The sequence below is a fragment of the Sprattus sprattus genome (assembly GCF_963457725.1).
Source record: "Sprattus sprattus genome assembly, chromosome: 5".
In the NCBI taxonomy this organism is placed as follows: domain Eukaryota; kingdom Metazoa; phylum Chordata; class Actinopteri; order Clupeiformes; family Clupeidae; genus Sprattus; species Sprattus sprattus.
Genome location: NC_137924.1, coordinates 24,255,781 through 24,279,921, shown reverse-complemented (window position 1 = coordinate 24,279,921; position 24,141 = coordinate 24,255,781). Strand labels below are relative to the sequence as shown.

Sequence of the window (24,141 nt, the reverse complement as noted above, 5' to 3'; positions counted from 1 at the left end):
CTGAGCGGAGGTGGTTAAGACAGGCCCAGTGTGGGGCTGCACTGACGGAGCCGGCTGACAGCGCTGATTTAAAGGATCTCGTCCCAGTGGCAGGCGCAGCTGCGGCCCCCCGACCACATGCAGCACATGTGATTTAGCTCCCCTGGATACTGACTGAATGAGACTCTACTGAGAGAGAGAGAAAGAGAAAGAGAGAGACAGAGAGAGAAGGAGAGAGAGAGAGAGAGAGAGAGAGACCAGAAGTGGTAGGAGCAGAGAGTATTTTTTTGACAGCTCGTGTAGTCATTTTTGAAAGGTCACAAATATGTTGGATATGTGTAAAATCAATCAAAGGCCATACAGTGTAAGTCATGCAGGGGATGCCTGTGACGACCATGTCACGGTATATGTTAGATTAGCTTGTGTTTTTGCAGGTCTGCATACTTCCATGTCAAGGAGAGAGCCCTGCTGCATTTTGCTCTGAAAAATTGCACTGTAGATGAAAATGAAGCTCTGGAGGGCTTCTGTGTGTGGTTGTGTGAGTCTATACCTCGAGGTCGCTGTCTTTAGGGGGCGGTGCAAAGGTCCAGTGATGAGTGCTTGTTCAGGGATTCCTTGATTCCATTTTTGGTTTTATCTGTGTGCTACCCTTGCAGTGCATGTTCTGGTGAAAAAAAGGCCCTGACGTGTTCATTTCCTGTACCCTCTTCCATTGCCCTGCCCCTCTCCTCTACCTCCGTTCCCCTCCCCATTTCTTCCTCTCCCTCTGTCTCCCTCTCTCAGGCTCTTCATTAATCTGGTGGTTGGAAACCATCTAATCCAATATCCAATATTCCCATTGAATTCATGGGCTGTCTTCCATGAGCTCCCCTGTTTAAAGGGCAGGCTTAACCATCAGCAGAGCCGTTCAGAATCTGACAGAGAGGTATTTTGCTCTGTGCTCTTGTGGAAAGAGACACAAAGGGCCCATCTACCAAACAGGATCAGAACATCTTACAAGTCCAAATTACTTAGCAGGCCGAGAGCCAGTGAATCCCCCTATTCAGCCTGATCCTCTTGCTATGGGTTTAGGCCTGTTCTGAACCCTACTCTGTCTGTTCCCACTGCGCCAAGCCCAACCCCCCCTCTTACACTCCCCCTCTTTGAGCCCCATCTGCGGCATCTGCCCCCCCACCACCAGCCACCATTCGGCCCTCTCTAGCCACAGCCGTCCTCGCATCCCGGCCCCGCGCCCATGCGGCCGAGGACAGCGGGAGCGGCAGCAGCAGGGGCGGCGGTGGGAGGACCATGGCCCCTCAGGGGCGGGAGCACCTGACAGCCCCGGCCCGGGACCACCCGGCCCAGCGCCGGCGCAGCCCCCACGCGCGCCACACACTCAGCCCCGACAACCTGCGGAGCCTGTCAGAGCGCGGAAACAGCGATGGGGCCATTGGAGAAGCAAGAATGGCGGGCATTGTGGGGCTGCTGCGTGCCAATAGCGACACGGACTTGGTGAGCTCGCAGGGCCGCTCCTCGCTCACCGCCAACACGGTGGACTTCGCCCTGGGCCGGGGACAGAATCTGATCATCTCCTGGGACATCAAGGAGGAGGTGGACGCCACCGACTGGATAGGCCTTTACCATATTGGTGAGTAGTCCATATGATTATTACAAATGTACTTGTACGACAGATTTACTTTGATTATTATGTACCTTCCTATTGCATCTCTCCAGGCAGATACTTTATTTCAATCATATCAATGAGAGAATCAAATTAAATGTATAATTATATAATTTATAAATGTCAAAACATGAGACTCTGAATGTTATCGCTGGCTTCAGGATTCATCAGTTTAGGATGAAATTCAAAAGCCTCAGAGCACTAAATGACACATCCCCATACATCAACCATATATCGTTGTATTGGAAGTGATGTTATTTCTTAGCTATTGTAACTCTCTTGAAGTGTTCACAGTATTAACTGTCATTTCCCAGCATTTCTATTGGGCATTTGCCAGTTCCTTCCCCACCTCTTCATCTGTGATGAATTGGCCCGGGGCCGCTGTCCACATTCACTTCATTCATTGCGGGCTGGAAACCGTTGGATTCCAGTCAGACAAGATGTTTAGCTAATGAGCACTGATTGAAAGTCTATTGGAAGCAGGCTACCAGATCAGTTCACAGCTCTCATCGTGGACAATGGCCTCACAACAGTGCAGAGACAATTAGCAAATCAAGCTGAGCCTAGAGACAAGCCTTTCTTTTCCCCTTGAGAATAGCTGAGGCAAAAAAGCTTAGTGTTCCATGACTGTATCAGTATAGGTTGTCCCAGAATGGATCCAAATGGAGCCATGTAATTGTTTTCAGTCGAAGGTGCCCTCTCATTGCGATGACCTAAACCACTACCCTGAGCTTGCTGATTGGTAGCAAAAAAAAAAACCTGGCTAACACTTTTTCTCCCAGACCATATTCCTACCATAAATTGACCTGAGATATAGCAGCCTAGCAGTCTAGCAGCCAATATATAGTCTAGCAATCAAGCTAAGGGTGAATTGTACATTTAGTCAGGGAAGTCTGTTTAAAGCCAGTGAAACCTTGCACTTCAGAATAATAAACAACTCCCTTTGCCCAGCCCAGCTATGCTGTAAGGTGCAAGAACTTAGCCTTTTTTAAGTCTCGCTTTTTTTAAGGGGGTGTCGATAAGCTAGAGGGGTTACCCGTGGTTACACCAATGGTGCTGTCATCAGTCTTCAAATTCTAAAATGTTCGAATGTCAGAATAGTTTCTCTTTTTTAGGCTGACAGTTCTTCACAGTTGTACAACCCTTTATAGTTTTAAGGAAATCTTTGATCCTCTCTTAAAAATTCACGCGCTGGTGCCACTACTTAAACCGAGGCAGAGGAGTTTACCGCATCTCCTTGCTTTGGTTTTGATTTTTTGCAAACTCTGCTGTGGAGTGCGTGCTGACCTGTTATATCTGCTGTCATCGAATAGAAAAGCGCTCTGGTTGTAGAGAGTCTCAAATCAATGCCGGAAACTTAAGCCTGCACGCCTGACTCAAGGGAAGTCTAGATGCTTCTGACTCAACAGGAGTACTACTGCCTGATCGTGATCATCATCACTCACCATCAGGCTCCGGCTGTTTCTTAATAGCTCTCCCACAATTCAGTCCAAAATGTTCCTTTAATGAAAATAGGGAGAGAGGGGGGAAATGGCACAGCCAATTTGCTATGCTATACAATACAACAGCTACTTATTACTCACTTCATCAGCTTAGTGTCATCAAAGGAGACCATGACCTTCTGCGACCTCTGGTCTGTCTCCTTAAAGACTGCTGGTCCCAGCTCCTCTGTCATGCAAAAAATTTGAGACAAGGGGAAGCAATCAATCTGGGCACCAGGCCATGCCACATCGATCAAGAGGGCTATCGCCTACTTCATTACTTGCAATGGGGTCTCCTCCCTAGGGTCCCTCCGTTTCAGCAAGTAAGCAGACATTTAATGATGGGGCTCAGTGTGGCCACCCACGTCATGGGTAGAGAAAATTAGAACACGTCGGATCTTACTCAGTGAAAAAAGTTAGATGTGTGGTCGTTCAGGGAGTTCCTGAAATTCCTCTGTTAATTCTGTGTGGGTCCGTGTCAGAACACATTACGTTTCCAGGGCAACCGCTGCTGGGCATAGTGACAGCTTCTTGAGCAGGCTGCTGCTTCAGCATTAGCTTGCTCTTAAAATATGCAGTCGTTTGGTGTAACTCAAATAAGGTAATAACGTCCTTGAACATCCAGTCTTCTCTCAAACATAACTTATGGCTACACACACATACTCACACAAACACACGCACACACACACACACACACACACACACACACACACACACACACACACACACACACACACACATACACACACACATATATTCAAACACACACATTCAATCACATACACACACAAACTGATTATGTAAGGTGAAAAGAGTGACTCAAGTTACCTCAGGACTCTGGGCTTGCATATAAGTATACTTATTCAACAACAACAACAACAAGCCTGTCAGGCTCACCCAAGTCCTGGAAGGCCAGAGAGAGGCACGGGCCCACTCTCAGAGAGAGAGAGAGCCCAGGCTCACTCCCAGTCTGCAGCAGACGACAGAGAAGCTACATAAAACACATAACACAAGATTTATATAGAAAGAAGTTAGCGTCCTCTCTTGCCAAAACAATTTGTCAGCAGGGATAACCAGGGGTTGGGTCTCTGATGTCCGAGGTCATCTTACTATGCTTTTTGTCATGCAAGGATGTCAAAAAGAAGCACAGCTCAACCCTTCTTATCACCTCTGACCCAAACATGTTCCTACACATATGCAGACTAAGTGGAGTCAGCACCTAATAATCTTAAATTACACACCCACAGAAAGACAGAAAAGCCATTTTCCTGCTTACATAAGCACAAGATTCATACAAGGTTACTATTAATACAAGGCATTTGAATAATACATTCATTATGGTGACCAAACGTCCTCTTTTATAGGACATGTCCTCTTTTCGAGACCAAAAAATGTGTCCTGCAGGCATTCCAAAATTGTCCGGGATTTTGCCTCGACGGATATTTGTGTTTCTCTGGGTCTTTCACAAACTACTGTTTACACCCTTACAAGTTTTGGAAGGGGTGTCTCCATTACATTCCACCTTCTGACAGTAGAGAGAACTGTCATTGGCGACCGCCCTCTCAGTGTTGCCAGATGTGCGACAATTATCCTCCAAATACAATTATTTTGAGCATTTGGTACGATACACCATTACCAATTTGGCAACACTGAGCACCTTGCCGCTTCCAGTTGTTGCATTGTTTACAAGAGCAAATGACATCTGCATGTCAACACTTCGTCAAGGGGGAGGGAGCAGGGTCACCTGTATGCTCCGCGGGCCAGATCCAGTATACGCTACCCCGCCCCCTCCCCCGCGACGAAGTGTCCTCTTTTTCACAAAATCAAATCTGGTCACCCACCCTACATTCACGTAATTGAAAGTGTTTCGTAATGTATTCTATCCCAAACGCAAACACAGAGGTATAGACACACACTTTTTTATTATTGCATCGTGCCTCTCCTGAGTGTTAATGCCACATCTGTGTCCTGCCCTTAGATGAGACCTGTCCCTCAAACGTGTGGGACTGCAAGAACCGTGGTGTGAATGGAACGCAGAAAGGACAAATCGTATGGAAACTGGAGGCAGGACCCTACTTCATGGAACGTGAGTGATGACAGAAGAAAGAGGGGTGTGTGTGAGAGGAGGGGGAAAAAACATGACAGAGTAGGGAGTCTGTGGGAAGATAAGGCATATATCACTCGCTTCTGGGCCACAGAGCTAATGGAGTACTACATCACAAGAGCGGCGCGAGAAACCTGCACTCAGCTCTACTGTAATGGGCTTCTGGGGGACGCTGCTACACTGGTCACACTGTGTTCTTAGCCCTTGCCCTGTGTCTTTATGTGCTGAGGTATGGTCATGAGCTCAAAGGAGCCACAGGCTAATCGTCATGTAAGTAATGCCACCTCTGTTGAGTCATGCTGCGGCTGATGTACCATTCAGTGTCTGTGTGAAGCAGCGTTGTGACATGTCTTTCCAGCGGAGACCAGGGTGTGCTTTAAATACTACCATGGAGTAAGTGGAGCCCTGAGAGCAACCACGCCCTGCATCACAGTGAAGAACCCTGGAGTGCAGGTCAGTGTGGGTCGCTTTGTACACGTGTGCATGTGTGTATGTCTGTACCTTACAGTTATTAAGAAGTCTGTTCATCTCTGTTCATATCAGGCTGAAGGACAAGGCGAGGGACAACAAGATACTAATCGGAGACTGCTCAGCTTCACTCTGTCAGGTGGGATTCTGGTGTATCTTTGTATATGTTTGTGTGTATGTGTGTGTGTGTGTGTGTGTGTGTTATGTGTAGGGGGGAGTGGGGGAATATGTATGTTGCATTAATGATTATGATTGTAATGATTACGTTTCTTAATGACTGGTGCCCCTACAGATCTTTGTGCAATGGGTCTGAAGAAGGGCATGTTCTTTAACCCTGACCCTTACCTGAAGATATCCATCCAGCCGGGCAAGAGGAGCTGCTTCCCCAGCCTCTCTCACCACGGCCAGGAGAGACGTACCTCTATAAAGTCCAACACCACCAATCCTGTGTGGCGTGGAGAGGTAACATGGACACACACGCACACACACACACACACACACACACACACACACACACACACACACACACAGACCTATTCATGTTCACTCAATCTCACTCATGGGAACACATATGTACTGTATACACACTCACACACTCCCTGTCTCTTTCTTTCTCTCGTACACACACACACACACACACACACACACACACTCAAACACACTAACACACTCACACATACTCATCTTCCCTCCATCAATGAAAACATTTAGTTATTCACAAACCCATGCTCATGCAGTCTATTCCCTGCTCCTCCACAGAAACACACTTTTGTAGCATTAATGACAGACGTCCTGGTGATGGAAGTCAAGGACAAGTTTGCGAAGAGCCGACCGATCATCAAGCGCTTCCTTGGTCAGCTGCACATCCCTGTGCAGATCTTGCTGGAGAGACAGTCTGGGTGGGTGCCATGGCAACGTTTCGCCTCCCTCTCTCCTGCTTACACAGAGTGTCATCATGCTCAGGCACTCGAGCTTGTGTAGACCAATGTAGAATGTCTGCGATCTCTGTTTACATGTGTGTGTGGGTGTATGTGTGTGTGTGTGTGTGTGTATGTTTGTATGTCTGTGTCTGTGTGTGTCAATGTATGCACGTATGTGTGAGTGTGTTTGGTTGCTTGTCTGTGTGTGTTTGGTTGCTTGTCTGTGTGTGTGTGTGTGTGTGTGTGTGTGTGTGTGTGTGTGTGTGTGTGTGTGTGTGTGGTTGTGGTTGTGTTTGTGTCCCCGTCTACAGCACTCAGCCCTTGAGTCTTTCTCTGTGCCGCCGCTTACCCACGGATCATGTGAGCGGCCAGCTGCAGCTCAGAGTGGAGGTCACATCTGCTGGGCATGAGGGTGAGTCTAAGAGCAATGGAGGGCCTCTGAGTGCCTAGAATATTATGGAACAGAAGGGAGCCTGGTCAATAACCAAAGTCCTTATTTCTCTCGTCACCTAATCCCCGGTAGTTTCACCAGAGTCCATCCTCGTGGCTGCAGCCATGAATGGAGCCCCAGGTACTCCTTCAGACGATGAAGACCTCCCCCATCCTCTCCCCATGACCTCTGCGTTCCACTCCCCCACCAGCTCCCTGGGCTCGCAGAGGAACAGCGACGGGGGCACCCCTCCCGAGAGGGACTACATGGCCAACGCCATCGAAGACGACTGGCCGTCCTCGCACGACCTGCTCCAGGGCTCTTTCAGTGAGCAGATGGACGCCATCGAGGCCCCCAAGGGCCCTGGGGAGAGGCCCCTGGGCGCCGCCTCCCCCAAGCTCTGCTCCAGCTTCCCTACGCACACGCGGCTCAGCGCCATGCTGCACATCGACTCGGATGAGGATGAGGAGCGCTCCACGGCCAATGACACTCCACCGCCTATGCTCAACGGGAGCCCCAGGCTGCCGCCTCTACCATCAGCACCGCCGGAGGAGACGGAGGAGGAGGAGGAGGAGGAGGAGGAGATGGACTCCTGCAGGGAGGCGGATGAGACGGAGAGGGAGGTGCTGCCACTGGATATGGTGGAGGGTCTGGTGGTGGAGGGGGCCCCTGGACTAGGAGAGGAGGTGCCCAGCTCCCTGGCCCCTGAGGTGGGAACAGCCACTCTGCGGGACAGGCAGGAGGAGCCAGAGGAGGACGGACAGGGACCCAGCGAGGACCAGAGCACTGAGGTGGACGTGTCGTCCATGGCTACAGACAGCTGTCCGGCGGGAGCATCTGGGAACGAGGTTTGTGACTTATTACATTTTAAAACAGGAGTGATCAGCCCTGCCCTTGGGCACCCAATGCTCTCCATGTTTCATCAGCACACTGAATACGCCTGATTTAACTAATCAAGAACATCATAATCCCGTCGGTTTCAATCAGGTTTTCTTGGAGAATGGGTAGATAGAAGATATGCAATGCAACAGGGCCTCAGCAGGAGGATTATGTTGAAGATTTCTGGCTTTTTAAATGCCAAAGACAAATGCTGTATGCAGCTGCAAGGTCCTCTATGTAATAATAATTGCCTTGAACTTTTGACGCACTGAATTCAAATATAATGAGGAATACCACCAGATCAGTGATTAAACCTTTTTTCCTGGTTCTGGCCACAGGATTTGCAAGAGAGTGAGGAGGGGGCTGAGACAGCAATTGACCCTGGGGGAGGAGAGTCTGAACAGGTCTCGCCCACATCCGGTGACGCCAGCGATCCGGCAGGAGAGCCCCCACCCACTGAGATCGCAAGACCGCCGCCGCCACCCACTGAGATGCCGCCGCCGCCGCCGCCACCAGAACCTCGAGCCAATGAGGAGGAGGAGGAAGAGGAGGAGCCAGACACCATGTCGAGGAGGTGGAGCTTAGAGGCCACGGCGGGCGTGTCTCAGGGGGAGGAGGAGGAGGAGGATCTCATTCCCTCGGCGGAGGGCGGGTCCGTGGATTCGGAGACGTTCGTAACCGACACCGAAACTGAAGGGTCAGAGGGTAAGAGTCAGTCCCTGAGATTAGTGAGAATGAAGAAGAATGTGGCTTGCATATCAGCTGCGGCTGGTGAATCTCATCCCTGGTGTTAAAAATATTTAACATTATTTAAATTACCTTCACATTCGGTATATTTACTGTGAAATAATGTATTTAAGACATTTAAAATGTTGTATACATTTTAGAAAAAACACCCTTGCTGGTCATTTATGTAAATAGTCTCAGAATTGTTTTATAAAATACTTTAAAAAGTACCTTTTGTGTACCATGAGAAACGTTTTGGGGATATTTAATCGAACTAAATGTTCTTGTCATGATTGACAGCTCCTGGAGCGCAGGTGAATGGGCACAGCGTCCGCTCCCTCCCCTCTGTGAGACAGGACATCCATCGCTACCAGAGGGTGGATGAGGCCCTGCCTCCTAGTGAGTGTGTGTGTTTACAGTGTTTGTGTGTTCTGTGGGTCTGGGTCTATGTAAAAGGTAGAGAGTGCGATTCTAATCCATATCACTTTAAGTCAAATTCAGTTCTTTGCTCCTTTAACTGACTGTTTCGTGTGTGCGCTCCAAACTAAAAAAGAAAAACGGATGGAAGCACACATGTTGCTTCAGGAGCCCTGAAGGGAGGGGTGTAATTTGATTGGCTGTTGTTCAAATATCAAAAACCTTTCGCTAGGATCACAGGCTCTACCTTTAGTGTGTATTTGTGCCACATGCCAATGTGTTCTTAACTGTATGTAACACAATAGGTCATTCATATGTCTGTGGTGCATGCATACGGGTAAACAGAGATATGACACTCGCATAATTAAATATTTAATGTATAAGAATTATAAAATGTATCCAGTAAGATACACAACATTTATATGTGTTTGACATTTTTTGACAAATTACAACTGTAAAATATTGTCACTAACAGAAGGCTTGTATTTATCTCTCAGACTGGGAAGCCCGTATTGACAGTCATGGCCGTATTTTCTTTGTGGACCACGTGAACCGCACCACCACCTGGCAGCGCCCCACCGGGCCGCCGGCGCCAGCGGGCCTGACCCGGTCCAGCTCCATACAGCAAATGGAGCAGCTCAACCGCAGGTCAGACCCCAACACTCACCTGCCACAGGCACAGGGTATTTAAGGATGGCTACATACCGCATGCCACACACTTATATTACTACACACCCCTAAAGATGTGCTGAATATGAGCACAGAGCACAGAAACAAACCCAAACAGATACACTCACACACAAATGCAAAAAGCCATTTGCAATGATGCTGTCTTTCTATCGCTCCCTCTTTCTCTCTCTCTCTCTCCCTCTCTAACACACATGTGAAATTAGGTACCAGAGTATCCGTAGGACTATGACCAATGAGAGGTCAGAAGAGCCACCTGTTGAACCACCTGAAGATGCAGACCTGCTGCCCCAAAACATCTCTGGTACGCTGTCACGGTAACAGTCACTTGCGCCAAAACTGGGGTTCTTAAGTAGCCATGTTTGTGTGTGTGTGTTACTTGCCCCTGCTTTGAGCCTGCTGACTGCACTCATTTGCTTCGTCCCCTAATTTAAAAATGGCAATCAGCTCATTTAGAAGGTGAATTGAGAATACTCGACTTTGCTTCGTAACCCTGGAATTCCCATCTCTAATTACAGTCAATAGCTATGTGCTATTTTTAGGCTACTATACAAACACACCACAGGGGAGCTGCATTGAGCTGTATACCCCCTAGGTGTTTTTTTTATATATATTTATGTCTTTGTTTGCTTTTTTAATATTTGTTTTCTTACTATTTGCAATTTTTCGACTGCGCGTGTGTGTGTGTGTGTGTGTGTGTGTGTGTGTGTGTTTTTGGTTTCAGAGTACCGGAGAGAAGGTCACTCCAGCTCCCGCTCGCGACTGGCTTTGCTGCTCCAGTCCCCTGGTGCCAAGTTCCTATCCAGTCCTGACTTCTTCACTGTGCTGCATTCCAACTCTGTGAGTGGCACGGATACAGTCCAGCCTTGTTATCTGCCTGATGATTGGCTGATGACAGCACTGAATAATGCTCATGCTGTGAAAGTAGCCCATGGTGTAGCCCATACAGTAGATCCTTTCTGGTGGCTGCGCGAGAAGCATTCTGTCACTGAGATTGTTTCACGCACAGGGTCACTTGTGGCTCAGCTAGCTTCTAGACACTGTAATGTTGAAGTCATAAGCCGTTGGTTCATTGATTGTCTCTCGTGGTTGTGTTTTCCCTCTCAGAGTGCCTACCGTATGTTTACGAGCAACACCTGCCTGAAGCACATGATCAGCAAGGTGCGGCGAGACGCGCACCACTTCGAGCGCTACCAGCACAACCGTGACCTGGTCACTTTCCTCAACCTGTTCCTCAACAAGCAGCTGGAGTTGCCCCGGGGCTGGGAGATGAAACATGACCAAACCGGCAAGGTCTGCTCCCTGGGCCTTCATCTGTCTGTCTGACAGTGTCCATTCATTACCTTCAGTATGGCTCTTAGCCCCATTGTGCCTGTTCATTTTGAGAGACTAATAGTTTTCTTTCTTTGAATTGTCCTGCCTTTTTTCAGTTTCATCCTGACACCTGGTTTTCTGTTACTTTCATATAACTATAAGCTGCATTTATAACCAATATGAACGTAGACTCCTTGACTAGTGCTAAACACAAGGTCCATGAATGAGAAATGTTCCTATTATCAGTGATGCATATGTAATAGAGTCAAGCTAGTCAAACACTGTCTAGCGTAGGCCTCACTCCATAAAGCTCCCCAGAGGCATATTAGTGATGCAGCTAGCAGCTGTGACTCTCGGTATTTTTGTCAAAGTGACCAACTCCCATGTCTGAAATTGCAGGTTCAAGCCAGTGAGGAACACTGACACAGCATTCACAGTACTACTGTTCAGCTATCTATAATTCTTCTAAGAAGGCCCACTCTTTATAGCCTATGCTTAAAAACTTAAAGCAGAAAAGACTTACAGAGTGGCTTTCAAAGCTTACTATTTAATAATTCTTTCATGCTACCATGATGAGACAGGACATAAAAGTGTCTTGGCAACCCTGGACATATACTTAAAATGTGTGCATATGTACGTCTGTAAGCATCTAACACCTGTCTGTTCCCACAGCCCTTCTTTGTGGATCATAACTGCCGCACCACCACCTTCATCGACCCACGGCTACCCCTGCAGAGCTCACGCTCCAGTGGGCTCCTGGCCCACCGGCAGCACCTGAGCCGCCAGCGCAGCCACAGCGCAGGGGAGGTGAGCCTGGACTCATCATCCAGCACCGGGGTTAGCATGCCTAAGCTAATGTCAACAGTACGATTAGTTCCACAATACAAATGATGCTTTGATGTCTCACAGCCCAAGGCCACTCCACATTTTATGGTTGCTACTAATCATTCAAATACTGGAATACATTCTACTTTCAAAGCGCCAAAAAGGCAATATAAACATGTGATGTATCACTCACCTAAGTGGGTTTGCAGAGTCTGGAAACATAGGAGTTGACGTTAAGAACTCTGTTGTGTCACAGGTGGCTGATGACTCCCGCTCCCCGAGCCCACCCACTCCCCGGCCCTCCAGCACCTTCAGTGGATCCAGCCGCAACCAGTACCATGACCTCGTCCCCGTAGGTAAGCGCGCTCTCTGCGTAACTATTGCACACGTGTTGAAATGAAATACCATTCGGACTGCCGTTGACTGAGGTGTGAAGTCTCTAAAGGAAATGTAATATTGAATAAGACTTTTAGCTCAATCTTCAATAACGGGTTTGTGTTTTACACAGCCTACAATGAGAAGATTGTGGCTTTTCTTCGGCAACCGAACATCTTTGAAATTCTACAGGAGAGACAGCCGGAGCTTGTACGAAATCACTCTCTCAAGTAGGGGATTCCGTCCAGTCAGATTCACCTTTCTCTCCTTTCTTTTTTCTTTGAATTATGTTATTTATGTAAAACACTATCATAATTTGTATTTTGCTGACACAATTTACATAAAACCTTATAACACAAATGTGAAAGTCTGGACTGTGATGTTATGACTGTTTTCCCCTGTAGAGAGAAGGTGCAGTTTATCCGCAGTGAGGGTTCGTCTGGGTTAGCTCGCCTATCCAGTGATGCTGACCTGGTTATGCTGTTGAGGTGAGATCACACAGTAATGGCAAACACTGCGCCCATTATATTATCTGTTTATCAGTCGTGTGTTTACTGGTAAGGAGGAAATCTGAAAGAGGAACCGTGAAATAGTCCTTGTAAGTGTGTGCATGTCAACACATCTGAACGTCATTGTACAAACCAGAGACAGAGCTATAGCTTGTCATCGGTTATGCGTTAGAGCATGTCTTATCTTTCCGTACGCATCTGTGAGAATGGTTTATGTCTTCATATTTGTGTGTGGAAGTCAGTGTGTCTTTGACCTCGCATAATCTGTGTGATATCTCTGCCTGCAGTCTGTTTGAAGAGGAAGTGATGTCATATGTGCCGCCACATGCCTTATTGCAGGCAGGCTATTGTCATGCCTCTCCCCAAAGTTCCCCTGGTGAGAACAAACCCATGACATTATGCCCATGCTTAGTCTCACGTGGGGATTTATAACCACATTTGTCACCAAAAAGCTGAAGACTCAAAACTAAAGTGAATAATCACCAATATCCTGGTGATTGTGTGCTGTGACATCTCCAGTCCTTTCTCTCTCTCTCTCTTGCTCAGGTACTCCACGGGCAAATGCGCGTGCTCCAGCTCCCTACAAACGTGACTTTGAAGCCAAACTGAGAAACTTCTACCGCAAACTGGAGACTAAAGGCTACGGCCAGGGCCCTGGGAAAGTGAAGTGAGTGTGACCGCCACTGAATGATGTCATAAGAAAAACAAGGGCCCTACAATGCACATTGTTCTCTGAACTGTGCTTTCAGAACAGTCACAGCCCAATACTGTATGCTGTAGCATGCTGGAGCTATGTTGTGGAGCTCAGCAATACTGATGTTTCACTATCAGGTTTCCAAAAGAAGAGAAGTGACAACGTATTCCCTAATTCACCCACCACCCATCTTTAACATTCCCCTAGGGCCTGTTGTCCTCTGTTCCTACCCTGCACACGACCTTGTAGCTTCCCCCTGGGCATCGGTTACCTATTGCCATCGCGCAACATATTTTCTAATCAGATTAAGGCTTTCAAATGTATTTTGCTCAAGTACAATAGAACAATAGCATGTTCCAGTAGCTATAAATAAAAGCTTTCAACCACCAAGCCATTCTATCTACATGGATTCTATCTTTAGTCTGTGATTTCCTCATGTGTTCTCTTGAAACGGCTGGCTGTTGAAGACTGATCCAATTTGGTTTAGTTTGCTGTAAGAGTACAGTGTTTAAAGATCAGTCATGATGGTGTAGACTCATTTATAAAGTGAAGTAATTATGTGTTTTAAAGAAGCAATCGAAGAAAGTTTGATGATACGTACCTCTTGATCTCTTTCCTCCGGAGAAGCCTTAGACTCTCAACGATCCTCCTAATCTCCACCATTTTAGCCTATTGGCTCAGCACCCCTTCAAATGAAGACTTATGAACAAATCCATTTTATTTGTGGTGCCAAGTGACAGCCATTTGCAGTTCAGGATCCGCATAATGGGCTTTTTAAGCACTTTTAAGCACCAGAGGAAAAAAAGTGTTTCCAGAGTTTCCAAGATTCCTTTTTGAGACTGATGAAAGACATTTTGATTGGAAAGTAACTCCCTTACTTAAACACTAAGTAACTCCTGCTAGAAATTTTCGTCAATAAAACCTAAGATGTATTTCCATAATAATTCCATATACTACATTTCCATACTCAGTGTTTTCTATTTCTGTCATTCTGACATTTAAACACGAATCTAATCTGTTGTTTGATCCATGCTACTTTTCCCCATGTTTCTAGACTCATCATTCGTAGAGATCACCTACTGGAGGACGCCTTTAACCAGATCATGTGTTACTCCCGTAAGGACCTGCAGAGGAGCAAATTATACGTCAGCTTTGTAGGAGAAGAAGGGTGAGTATTTTGTTGCTTCAGTGACCACATTAACAACCAACACTGCACAATATACACATCCCTTAGAATTACAGGCGTTTTTACTGAAAATGTCTTTTTAGGATGTGAAGATTTCCTCTGCAAAGTGCATCCGTTTGTAGCCACCACAGTGAAAGTACTTCCTGTTTCTATCTGTCGTCAGTGGTATCAATTTGAGTCTTTTTAGTGTGTGCCATTATATTTGCTTGTTGTAGATTGGACTACAGTGGCCCTTCGAGGGAGTTCTTCTTCTTGGTTTCACGGGAGCTCTTCAACCCTTACTATGGCCTCTTTGAATACTCAGCTAATGACACTTACACTGTGCAAATCAGCCCGATGTCAGCCTTTGTGGACAACCATCATGACTGGTGAGTCAAAGAGGGGGATGGGGCTTCGGGAGCAGGTGAGACAAAGCCATGGACAAACTGATTAGAGGAGAGAGGATGGACGAATGGACAGTTTGATGGATGAATTGATGGATTTCCAGCTGTATGGATAGATTGATGGTATAACAGATGGATTGATTGATAGATGGATGGGTGACTTGATGAATGGCTGAATACTGGAAAGGATAACTCTTACACACTGAAACCTCTACATTAAAATCCAGGTTCCGCTTTAGTGGCCGTATCCTGGGCTTGGCTCTCATCCATCAGTACCTTTTGGACGCTTTTTTCACCCGACCCTTCTACAAAGGACTGCTGCGCATGTGAGCATACACATACTACATACCACTTAACTGCGGTTGTGTTTGAATATACAGTACATGTGCTTATTATGTTCGTCATAATGAATAAATGACTAAATGAGAATACAATATTGTACTTAACATGTGTCCTACTGTCTGTAAACTGAGAATATGGAATAATCTTAGAAATGGTGAATATTAAACAGAACTAGTTGTAAACAAGATTAATAGGAAAGGTTTGAAGAATCACATTAGTGGAGACAGAGGTGCTTCCCTATTGCTGCTTTGTGCATCCAATCAGCAAACAGGAAAAAATTGCACTGTTTTCATTCTGACCCCTCTTTAGCCCCTGTGAACTCAGCGACTTGGAATTCCTAGATGAGGAGTTCCACCAGAGCTTGCAGTGGATGAAGGACAACGACATAGAGGACACCCTGGACCTCACTTTCACCGTCAATGAGGAGGTGTTTGGACAGGTCAGATGAGAGACATGGTATAAGCAAGACATATGTGTGTGTTGGCTCCTCTGGGCTTCATTAGTCAAAGTAACAGATTCACTGCGCCCTTGAGATTTTGTAATGAGCTGTTGCACCAAACCCATCAATTTGGCCGCAGGCAGGGGCGGACTGGGACAAAAAATCGGCCCGGGCATTTTGAACCAGACCGGCCCACTAAATTCGATAACACACCCTTTCAGTCTTTTTGGTCTCTCGAATGTCTACACCAACCAGGCTTTTAGCTAGCAGGGCATCTGCCCTATAGTCTTCTAAAAATTAAGAAGAAATGGGACGCCCTACTTTTGGGCAGGACGGCCTAAAGACGCCCTATTTTTCTCCCGTTTTACCTGTTAACTTCTCTGAATGTGACAAAATTCACAGTTTCAGTCGCTTCAGTGCTTAGCGAAGTCTAGAATCATACATATGCCCTGCCAATTAGAAAATAGCATTGCTGTATTCCCGCTACAACAACGTTACATCATGATTCCAACAAAACATTGATCCACGGGCTCGCAGATGCTATAGAATACAGGTGTCTCACCGCACGTCACTGAACCTACTACTTTATGAGTTCAACAAGAGTTTGTGTGTTAAGGTGGTGGTCTTAATTAATCTAAATTCAATACAATACAATATATATCATACACTTTAAAGTTGTGTAGAAAGTTGTTACTTTTTGTTAAAGTTGTTACTTGAATTTTGTACCTTGTTACCTAGTTTCAGTTACACTCACTGTTATTATTAGGGTGACCATATCCATAACACCAAATAACACCAAAAAGGAGGACACTATGCGGAATTTCGGAATACGGAATTCCGGAATCACGGAATTTCGTGGTGCTGTGAATAATTACATAGGACTCTGGCGTGCTCCCCTCTACAATACAACTTTGTGTAGTAGAAACAGGTTTATTTGTGTTTAACCTCCAGCGGGTTGATCAAGTGCATTAAGTGTTTGCAGTGGAATAATCATACATTAAAAGAAGTATTTGTAAGTGTTTGTGTGGTTTCTATAGAATAAAGAAATACAGAATATAACATAAATATACATAACTCGCAATCTGTACTAATTTACGTAAATATATAAATATCTGAACAAAATACACAATAACCTATCAGTTATGAATAATGTATAATATATAATTCACTATTATGCACATCAGTGTATCAGCAACACTGTAATTGCAATGCTGTCACATTACTATACCACAAGGTGGCACTCTAAGACCACAAATGGCCTGGCAGTCTGAACTCTAAGCTACCAGCAATATCAAAACAAATGGATCTCCGTATTAGCGTCGTATACAGGCTAGAACAAGTCTGCGATAAATTACTAGTTATAAGAGCTAGTGCTTGTAAACATTAATATAAAGAAAGTAAAGCTAGCAGATACATGAATTACACTTACATTGTCGGTAACGCACACGGCAACACAACGTTAATTGTATGCTAGCATGATACAGTGAAAGCATGTCCACTCGTATTAGCAGCTGGCACGAGAAAGAGGAGGAAAGTTTGTGCGCGTTTACCTTGACTACTTATGTCAATGTCACAGCAACAGAAAATGCAGAAGCCATGCAAGGAGTCTCGACTGCTTTTTGATATAAAGTCGCGTTCTTTTGCCCACTCTGGATTGAAAGACGTCTGGCGTTTAGGCACGTTCCTTATGTCAATAACAGTTTCTGTCAATGTTGCCAGCAGCATATGTATGACGTAGCCAGCACATGGAGCCTTTTTACATTTTTAACCAATGATATAGGGTTAGAATTGAATTTAAGCCAATCAGATATTAATCAGACACAGCTTTAAGCCAATCATGTGTTAGACTGCGATCCAGGCAAATATTCTAGAGCGCAGCTCTTTAGGCCCAGTGCAACTCCAAAAAGGAGGACAAATATGCGTCCGGTTTGATGCTGCGCCGGACGCCGGACAGTGCATTGGAAATCCGGACTGGCCGGCATAAATCCGGACGTCTGGTCACCCTAGTTATTATGTATTAAATTACTAAACATATAAATAAATCAGTGTAATTGCTCCAGACTTGTCTTGTATTTACAATGCAAACGAACTTGGCCATAGAACATAGGTCCTAAGTCAAACATATTTTAGAGACGTTTTAATTCATGATCAGTAAGCTTACCGTAGGTCGTTGTATCGTATCTCCCTGGCTGTCATCCACGGGAGCTGATGATGGCCCTGCCGTGGCAAACATTTCTGATATTTTGGCACATTTGGCAGCGTTGGCTTGAAAAGCAAGCCTCTTCTTATCTCGCGGTTTCTCTGCACCCCCTTTTCGCTTTCTCTCCATTTTGGACTGGAGGATTCTAACGAAATGTGCGTTTCTGTGCACCGACCAAGCTAAAGGTAGAAGGTGTTTGGTGATATGATTGGACGAGCCCCTAGTCACTAAAGAAGACAGCCAATGGGCCGCAGACTAGCGTGCACCTGTCAAGCCATGGGCCAGGCTGAGTTTGTTTACCGTCCTAATGCATTATGTAGGCAGGTCCAAATCGAAAGGGGTTGGTGTTGGGTCAGCCCAGGGGATGTGATTGGGCCAGCCCAGTGTCAATAGGGCTGCTGATGAACTACTTTCGTGGGCCAGCCGGTTAGACCATTATATGGAAAAAAATGAATAAATTTGAGTTTGTTTACCGTCCTAATGCATTATGTAGGCAGGTCCAAATCGAAAGGGGTTGGTGTTGGGTCAGCCCAGGGGATGTGATTGGGCCAGCCCAGTGTCAATAGGGCCGCTGATGAACTACTTTCGTGGGCCAGCCGGTTAGACCATTATATGGAAAAAAAAAAAAAAAATTTTTTTTTTTTTTTTTTTTTTTTTTTTTAAATCGGGACTGTCGGCCCATATTGCACGTCGGCCCACCGGGCAAACGCCCGGTATGCCCGACGGCCAGTCCGTCCCTGGCCGCAGGAGACCCTGCATACTTCACTTAAAAAACTCTAGATGGGAAGAAAAAACTAAAAAAGACCTGAAATAGGGAACATTTTTAAAGTTGTCAATAGAACCCATTGCACTCTTGAAGTGCACATGTTTTGGTCTGTGACCTTGAACAGTGCAATGATGAAGGCCAAAGACTGAAATGTTTGCACTTTTGGTATGCTGTTAAAACTTTGATGTTGTGAGTTTCGCTGACCTCACCACATTTTGTTACTTTGTCCCTGTGGGTTTCACCAAAAAAATACTACTACTGATGAGGCAGGCAGAACTGACTTCAAAGCACATGTAACAGCAAACATATACATTCAGAGAGTTAATAGTTTTTCTTTTTTTGTACAGTATGTATTACATGAAATGTGTGTTCCATCTTCACTTTCGTTTCCCACTGTAGATTACAGAGCGTGAGCTGAAGCCTGGTGGGTCAGGCATCCCTGTGTCTGAGAAGAACAAGAAGGAGTACATCGAGCGCATGGTGAAGTGGCGCATTGAGAGGGGCGTGGCGCAGCAGACTGAGAGCCTCGTGCGAGGCTTTTACGAGGTACTGTTACAGGTGGCTCAGAATGCTCAATGTCTGCGTAATATCTATGCGAATAATACATTATGAAGTGTTTGAAATTGTAATCATCTACAAATGTATTGGTTCTTTGGACTACTGGGATACAGAAGAAACAAGGTGCTGAATATAATACATTTCTGTCTACCAGGTGGTGGACGTGCGACTGGTGTCTGTGTTTGATGCGCGGGAGCTGGAGTTGGTAATAGCTGGTACTGCAGAGATTGACCTTGCAGACTGGAGGAGCAACACGGAATACAGAGGAGGTACTGATGGAGGAGGCATTTTAAGCATGGCCTAGGCTGGTTTAAACACTTTCCTGTCAACAGTTGATTCATAGAGAAAAAAAGAAAGTATGGTACTCCCGGAAACAAGTATTGCATCATTTAGCTATGGTGGTGCATCTCTCTCCCTGACAAGCTTTCTCCCTTTTGCTTCCTTGACCAATCCCTCTGTCTCTTCTCTCTCCTTCTCCCTTCAGGTTACCATGACAACCACATTGTGATCCGCTGGTTCTGGGCTGCAGTGGAGAGGTTCAATAATGAGCAGAGACTGCGGCTGCTGCAGGTATTGCACGCACGCACACACACACACACACACACACACACACACACACACACACACACACACACACACACACACACACACACACTCTCACACACACACACACACCACACACACACACACACACACACACACACACACACACACACACACACAGAGAGAGAAGCCCCTGTACCAACTATGTTCATGTAGCAAATATCAGGTTGCTTTAGTAATGAATGCATGGCAACTACACCAGCTTCATGTGTATGTGGATGGTTACAGACCCCCTAACAGTGCAAGCTTTTCTGTCTCTGTAGTTTGTTACAGGCACATCTAGTGTCCCTTACGAAGGGTTTGCCTCCCTGAGGGGGAGTAATGGCCCACGCCGTTTCTGTGTGGAGAAGTGGGGCAAGGTCACTTCCCTCCCGAGGTACTGTCACTCTTTATGACACTCGTCATCAGTGTTGTTTAGTCTTCTGCCACCCTAGCTCTGCTCTGTCTGTGCCAGATAGAGACAAGGCCACAAGCTGTTCAGTAGTCTTTTGTTGGTAATTAATGTAAAAATGAATTCATTTTGATAGTTTGATAAAGCGTAGGTTACGGTGTTGCAAAGAAATGGTCTAGCCGTAACAACGCTTTCTTTTATGATGGCATAATGAGATTATTGAATGCCATTGATTTTACCTTTAATTATCTGCTAGACCCAGTTCAGTCAAACAAAATGAATGTAACCCATCTTTAAATTACACTCCTCAGATATACTCAAATGTATTTGTTTGGTGTGTGTGTGTGTGTGTGTGTGTGTGTGTGTGTGTTTTCTATGTTGCGTGTATGTGTGTTCACTTCAGGGCTCACACCTGCTTCAACCGCCTGGATCTACCACCATACCCCTGCTTCTCCATGCTTTATGAGAAGATGCTCACAGCTGTGGAGGAGACCAGCACCTTTGGCCTGGAGTAGCACCACAATCCACCACCTCCCTCCACAAGCTTTTCTCCACTTATCTTGGTCACTGCTCGATACCTCCAAGCCCTTAGCTCTTAACTCTACCCCTAGTGCCCTAGCCCTCTCCTTGCCTTCAGTCTATGGCCTTGGTTACTTCACTGTTGCAAAAGGAAAAAAATAACTCTTTATCAGATACATGCCCTGAAAAAAACCACACTGGAATAATCTCATCTGTGGACTTCTCAAATGTCACATCCGGACTCTTTCTTGTGAAGCAATTGATGCTTGATGCACACACACACACACACTCTCACACACACACACACACACCATCCATACAAGAATGTAGAAAACATGATGAATGTATGAACTTCGAATGCTTAATTGTGGTATGAAGTTAGTGGTGTGGTAGTAGAGAATGTAGCTCTTTGGATATGGGCTCAATTTGAAACACTTGAGACCAGTCACTTGACAGACAGAGACCTCGAATGAGAGCTGGAATTGTACCAAAAAGACAGATATCATACAGCATCATGTGACTAAGAAAGAAACAACTGGGGTTTTCAAGGAGATCAGGGAGGGGTGCATCTATGATGGATAATAGTTTTAACTGATTCTAAGATATATTTTACACTCCGGAACCTTCCTAATATGAAAAAGCGAACTTTCAAAGCTGTCTTTGAATCTGCTACTGCGGGAAAAAGTTGAAAAGCTTCTACAATAAATAGCTTTTATCCCCAGTTATTGAGGATATTTAACATGTGACTCAACCCAGTAGGCAGCACTGGGGGGGCTCAAGAGACTAGCCTGCTTTAGCGACAATGCAGCAAGAAGCTATTAAACATTCAATGACATGGAGCCTTGGACTGGGGAGCAACATAAACCAGCCACCACCTCCTCAGTCACATTGGCCTCTGGTGCAGGTGCAGTGAAGCATGTTAGTGAGCGGTCAGTGCATATAACGTGCCATTTCCACAGCATATAGGAATGGAATGATCGAGTACAAGAGTACATCGTTGTTGCATGTATTCCCTTGTAAATCTGTTGGCCTCAAGCGCATTCACTGCATGCAGGCCTACATGCACTTGGATGTATTGTGTTTGGTTCGTCACCCCAGTAGTTGTGGCCCTAGTTTAAAAAAAATAGTGCCAAAGCAGCTCTCCAGTATGACTGAGTCCATTGAGGTGCAGCAGACTGTTACTGTGTGTTTGTATGTCCCACTGCTCATCACACACACACACACACACACACACACACAATATCACACATTCATAAGAGACACTAACACAAGTTTGGCTTCAATAACCAATTCAGCTAGATCTTAACTCTTCTTGCATACAGATCAAATCTGTAACAAACAAAAGAAAACAGAAAAAAAGCCCCACTTCTCTGTATATCCAAACCTGGCTCAATAATACTGCATGTAGGGTCTGCATAGTAACTCTGTGCCAAGTTTGACCCTTAGATGGTGTCGTGTTATAGCTTGATATTGCATGCTGGAATAGTGCAACAACACCCGTCCAGATTAGCATTTTGCATGAGGATTCGCTCTAAGGGCGGATGTAATGGAGATGAAAATGTGTCAGTTTCACTTTCACAACGTGTCCACATGTTATTTATTTTTTTGGTCATCTACTGGTTGATTTGTGAAGGTCGGAGTTCATAGGTCACAGGTCATGGCTCATCTCAATAGCGTGTCAGAGCGAGCACTTGAAAAGCAAGGGAGAATGTGAGACACTTTCTGTATTTCCCATGTGTGTCCATATCTGTATATAGTTGTATGATACATATTTCTGTCCCGTCCTGTGTCAAAATTATATTTTGCACTGAATGTAGCAAACTTTTTGGGGCAAAGAGTCTGTTGTGTGTCTGTCTGAGTCCATCCTTCACCTCTTCTTAATGCTGTCAAGTCAAAACAGTAGCCCAACCTCTCACTTATTGTTTTAAATGAAAATGATCACACGTACTCTGCTGAAAGGTGTGAACGTTTAACTGCACTGCTCCATAAGCCAATGGGAAAAGTATTTTTTTTTAAATGACATTCAAGGTTTTCCCGTTTAAAATCATATCTTCCTTTCAATCAGGATGAGATTGTAAGGGTGAGGCTAGAGTGTTAGAAAAGGCAGAGACATAACATAACATAACATAACTCTGAATGATGAAGTAGTGTTTTACGACAGCCTAATTGTAAAATACTTATTTTTAGCATAGATTATTTCTATGAGGTGTCCAGAACAACATACTTAAAATCCTAAGAAATCCTAGTTGAGGAGATGTTAAATTATCATCATTCTGAAATTTGTGCCAATAAGGCCAGGCAGCAATACACCCCAATGGGGCTTTTTTCCCTTTACTCCAATAAAAATGAAACTTTACACAATGAAAGGACCCCATGAAAAATACATTTTTTTGTATAACAGGTTTCTTTGAAAATGAATTTTAATATGCAAATTAGCTATACACAAGTCGGATATGCCCAAAATACACCCAAATAGGCTTAATTTTTCCTTTACTCCTACCACAATAAAACTTAACATAGAAAAAGTATACATGAAAAGTTTCTTTTGAAATGAATTTGAATATGCACATGAGCTCCACACTTATTGACTATGTCTTCATTTGCATAGGCAGAAACACCATTCATATGTATGACAAATACATCGGCCCACACCATTCATATGTAGGACAAATACATCAGCCCAATCTTCATCCAATCATCCTACTGCCAATGGGTGATGGCAATGCTGCTTTTAGACTGGCCTCTAACCTGAAAACTGCCTGGCTTGGTAGTACCAGGTACCATTGTGGTAGGAGTAAAGAAAACAAATAAGACTATTTGTGTGTATTTTGGGCATATTTTATTGGTGTGTAGCGCATTTGCATATTACAATTAATTTTCAAAGAAACTTGCAATACATTTTATTTTTATTTTTACTTTTTATAGGTACTTTCATTGTGTATAGTTTCATGTTGTTAGGATAAAAGGAAAAAAAATAGCCCCATTGAGGTGTATTGTTTCCTGGCCTTATTGGCACACATCTCGGATTGATGAGAATTTCCTCAACTAGGATTTCTTATGACTTTTAGTTCATAGAAATGATCTATGCTGAACAAAATATTTACAATTAGTTCTATTTTTGGCTCCAAAATTAGTTACTTTGCCTGGACTAGTAGAAGGGAAAGAACAAAGTGGTAAACAAAAATAGTTCTACTGCTTACCCACTAATGATTTTTGGTTATTTATCAACCTTGTTTCGAGAATTATTTTAAAGCAGTTGAATGAAGTTGATTCTCTAATGTTCTGT

General features: G+C 45.0%; 1 protein-coding gene across 1 annotated transcript; it reads left to right on the top strand.

Annotated features, from left to right (window-relative positions):
• Window positions 1–1,266: 1,266 nt before the first annotated feature.
• Window positions 1,267–20,851, top strand: hecw2a (HECT, C2 and WW domain containing E3 ubiquitin protein ligase 2a; the record flags this gene model as incomplete). Its single annotated transcript, XM_080838806.1, has 29 exons — window positions 1,267–1,606; window positions 5,099–5,206; window positions 5,583–5,677; window positions 5,768–5,831; window positions 5,985–6,154; window positions 6,452–6,591; window positions 6,924–7,024; window positions 7,136–7,890; window positions 8,260–8,626; window positions 8,948–9,046; window positions 9,562–9,712; window positions 9,958–10,055; window positions 10,476–10,591; window positions 10,859–11,044; window positions 11,738–11,902; window positions 12,147–12,246; window positions 12,399–12,495; window positions 12,670–12,753; window positions 13,062–13,150; window positions 13,321–13,441; window positions 14,523–14,636; window positions 14,870–15,022; window positions 15,265–15,363; window positions 15,689–15,818; window positions 19,184–19,330; window positions 19,497–19,611; window positions 19,827–19,912; window positions 20,209–20,321; window positions 20,740–20,851. 29 exons carry the CDS (start codon window positions 1,267–1,269, stop codon window positions 20,849–20,851), a joined length of 4,515 nt encoding a protein of 1,504 aa, XP_080694932.1.
• Window positions 20,852–24,141: the final 3,290 nt, after the last annotated feature.